Raw genomic sequence first — 3,072 nt, 5'->3', positions numbered from 1 at the left:
CAAAAAAAAAAAAAAAAAAACTAACCATCGCAGACGCAATTTTGGTCATGGGTGTCACAGACTCACGACCTGTGTCTCGTCTCTCTCTAGAATTACTCATCACATAATGCAATAATGGCTCATATGAAGGGTAATTAGCCACCTCGTTAATTACTTGGTGAAGAAATTTAGGGCATAGTTTCATGGTACCTAATAATTTGAGCTATTGTAAATTTGTAATGGATACCTAATTTCCCCATCTTAATCGAGTCATTTCCCCTTTTTCTTTTATAACTTGAGCTTAGGAAGGAATTACATAAAGAAAGCCAGATCGGCCGGTCAAGAGCTACTTTCACATTTTCACAATTTAAGCATAGAATTCTCTTGTACTAGGATCATTATTATCCAAGAAACATAGTACGGTAGTACAAGCAGGCATAGAATACCAGAACATATGAAGAAGAGACCAACAAGCTAACCAGAATCGAAACCAAAACTAATTCATGAAAGAAACGATCTTCTTGAGCATGGTCACAGCATTGTCACAAGTAGCATTGGACAAATGGAACACATGCTGCTCCTCCTTCGCTTCTGATACCTCCACAACTCCATTCCATCCACTCTTCTTCAACACCTCACTGTAATACCACCCCCTATCTTTCAACGCATCCTTCTCCGCAACACAGACCAAAACTTTCTCACAACCCAACTCCCCCAACTTCGGATCCTTACCCGGATTAAAAAACGGGTCATCGGATCCACTAGTCAAAGGGTAAGCAAACCGCCACAAAGCAGGCACCATCTTTCTAAGACTCTCGGCCAAAGCTACTTCTCCCCCTATTGGTTCTTCACCCCAAAAGTAGGGATGCACCAGAACAATCCCATTCAGCTTAAAACCCACCAACTTCTCAGATCCAACTCTCAAACCCATGTGGTGAGCTATGTTAGCCCCAGCACTATCACCTGAAAAGAAAACCCGGTTCAAATCTGCATACCGGTTCAGCCAGTCTTCCGGGCCGTTTCCTGCGAGATGGGACTCCACCCATTTGAGTGCGGCCCACGAATCTTCATAGGCAGCCGGGAGTGGATCCTCCGGCGCCAGCCTATATTCAACAGAAACAGCTGCAACTTTGGCCTCGGAGACTAAAGAGTTGAGGTAGTTGTGATAAGTGGGAGAGAAAGCGCTTTCAACGCAAAAGCCACCGCCGTGAAAGTAAACCAGAAGAGGGAGCTTCTGGGCTGACTCGGTTGCGGTGGATTTGGGAATATAAAGCCTTGCAGAGATGGGTGGTGCGGTTGAGATGACGACGTCTTTGGATTGAACACCGGTTTGGGGATCAATGCATGCAGGGACTGTGGATGTGCCTAGGAGGCGGTCGATTCGACCGTCTTTGTATACTTTGATGATGGGAGAGAAATCATGGGCTAGTTCGTCGCTCATGGTTAGATTTATGGAAGAGACGATAAACAGAGCACAACCGATATGTGAGGAGGAGAAAGGAGGGCTTGTTCTCTCTTAAAATATTGGGTGTACGTTGTTGGTTTTTCTTGGTGGATTTTCTTGGAAATTGAATACATTTTGAGTCTTTATGCAAGTCACTATATAAAGACTTCACCTTTTACATCATGCATGACGGCGTGACGCTCTCGAACCTTTCCTTGTAGTCACTGGCCTGCAAGATTTCTCGACTAGAAAAAAAAAATCGTAAGAATTAGATTAGAAAAAGAGAGGAAGTTATCTCATCAGCTTTCGAAAGTAGAGCACAGCTAGCTTCCAAGTTTCTGGAAGGAAGATATTCCCTACTTGAAATATCTATGCAGATTTGATTTCTTAAGTCTCTGCTAAAGTAGTAAAGGAAAACTAAACAAATGAATGCAAGTCTTCCCACAATTGCCGAGTTTATATTCTTGTCTCGGTATGGAGATTTACCAAATAGATCATTTGGAAGTTCGTGTTGAGCCTCAAATGATATGGGGTCTCAATGAGGCCTAAAATTTGTGGCCTCAAATCCTAGGTGTCATGCCATGTAAGTAAATACAAATTTTATTTTCAATTCCACATAATATATCTTGTCACATCATACTATTGCAACACCAAATTTACCCTTTTACATTTCCTTTTAGATGTTAGTGGGTGAATCAATTACATTAATGAATTTAATCAGGTGATAAAAAAAATATCAGCTATTAATTATGTATTAATTTAAGAGATATATCTACGGATTCTTTGATCAATATTTTTCTTCATTTAATTAAATGCTTTCCTATATTGTATTATATGTCAAGAAATATACGTTAACTTTTCTTTTCAAATATTGATTAATTTCATCCAAAGAAAAAATATCATTAATAAATCGAATTTGAGAAATACTCATGTCTAAATTAAGAGGTAAGAAAAAATTTCACTTTAATGAGCAGCCATTAATTAACATCTACAATCTAAATATAAGAGAAAAACAAACAAAAAATAATAAATTCAGATCTAACATTTAAACTCTACTTACATAAAGAGAAAACAATGAACAAAAGAATATATACAATCATATGAATATGCATTTTTCACATTATATTTTCAAAATTTGTAGGAACCCAATAAAGGTTGAATTCATATACATGTGTTCTGCAAATCTATTAATCGAATGTACATGCAAGTCTATTGACTGAATTACATGCAAGTCTATGTACATGAAGCTTTTTCTATTCTTGATTAAAGAAAAAAAAATTGTTGTTTAAATCTAACATGAGTGTAATGAAAAGAAAAAAATGAAAGAAAGCCAAATTTTGTTTCTTTTTAGAAGAAGCCAAAATTTATTCAAAAAAAAAAAAAAACCAAAATAATTTAGAGTCATTAGATTTTGGAATGATAAGATAGTATTTTTCTCAAGAATTACATGACATGATTTGACAAATAGATGATGTGTACAGATGACAAAGCATGACATCTAAAATTGAGGCCACAAATCTTAGGTCTGATTGAGGCCGCAAATCATTTTCCAATCAATATATATGAGTCAACCTATTGGGGCTAACTAGTGCAATAATTGTCGAAGCTCAAATCTTATCCTAAGCCCCACATGACATGTAAAATTGCTA

At 37.2% G+C, this 3,072-nt stretch overlaps 1 protein-coding gene across 1 annotated transcript; it reads right to left on the bottom strand.

The window, feature by feature from the left end:
- Positions 1–227: 227 nt before the first annotated feature.
- LOC112170511 (probable carboxylesterase 12) lies at positions 228–1,491 on the bottom strand. The gene has a single exon (XM_024307832.2). It carries the CDS (start codon positions 1,418–1,420, stop codon positions 476–478), a length of 945 nt encoding a protein of 314 aa, XP_024163600.1. The 5' UTR covers positions 1,421–1,491; the 3' UTR covers positions 228–475.
- Between the last annotated feature and the right edge of the window lie 1,581 nt (positions 1,492–3,072).

The sequence above is a fragment of the Rosa chinensis genome, chromosome 6, assembly GCF_002994745.2.
Source record: "Rosa chinensis cultivar Old Blush chromosome 6, RchiOBHm-V2, whole genome shotgun sequence".
Classification (NCBI taxonomy): Eukaryota; Viridiplantae; Streptophyta; class Magnoliopsida; order Rosales; family Rosaceae; genus Rosa; species Rosa chinensis.
The sequence above is the reverse complement of the archived record's forward strand: the minus strand, read 5'-3'. Positions and strand labels throughout refer to the sequence as shown.

Coding starts and splice junctions, on each gene's coding strand:
- LOC112170511 (XM_024307832.2), bottom strand. CDS start 1,420: ATGAGCGACGAACTAGCCCATGATTTCTCTCCCATCATCAAAGTATAC.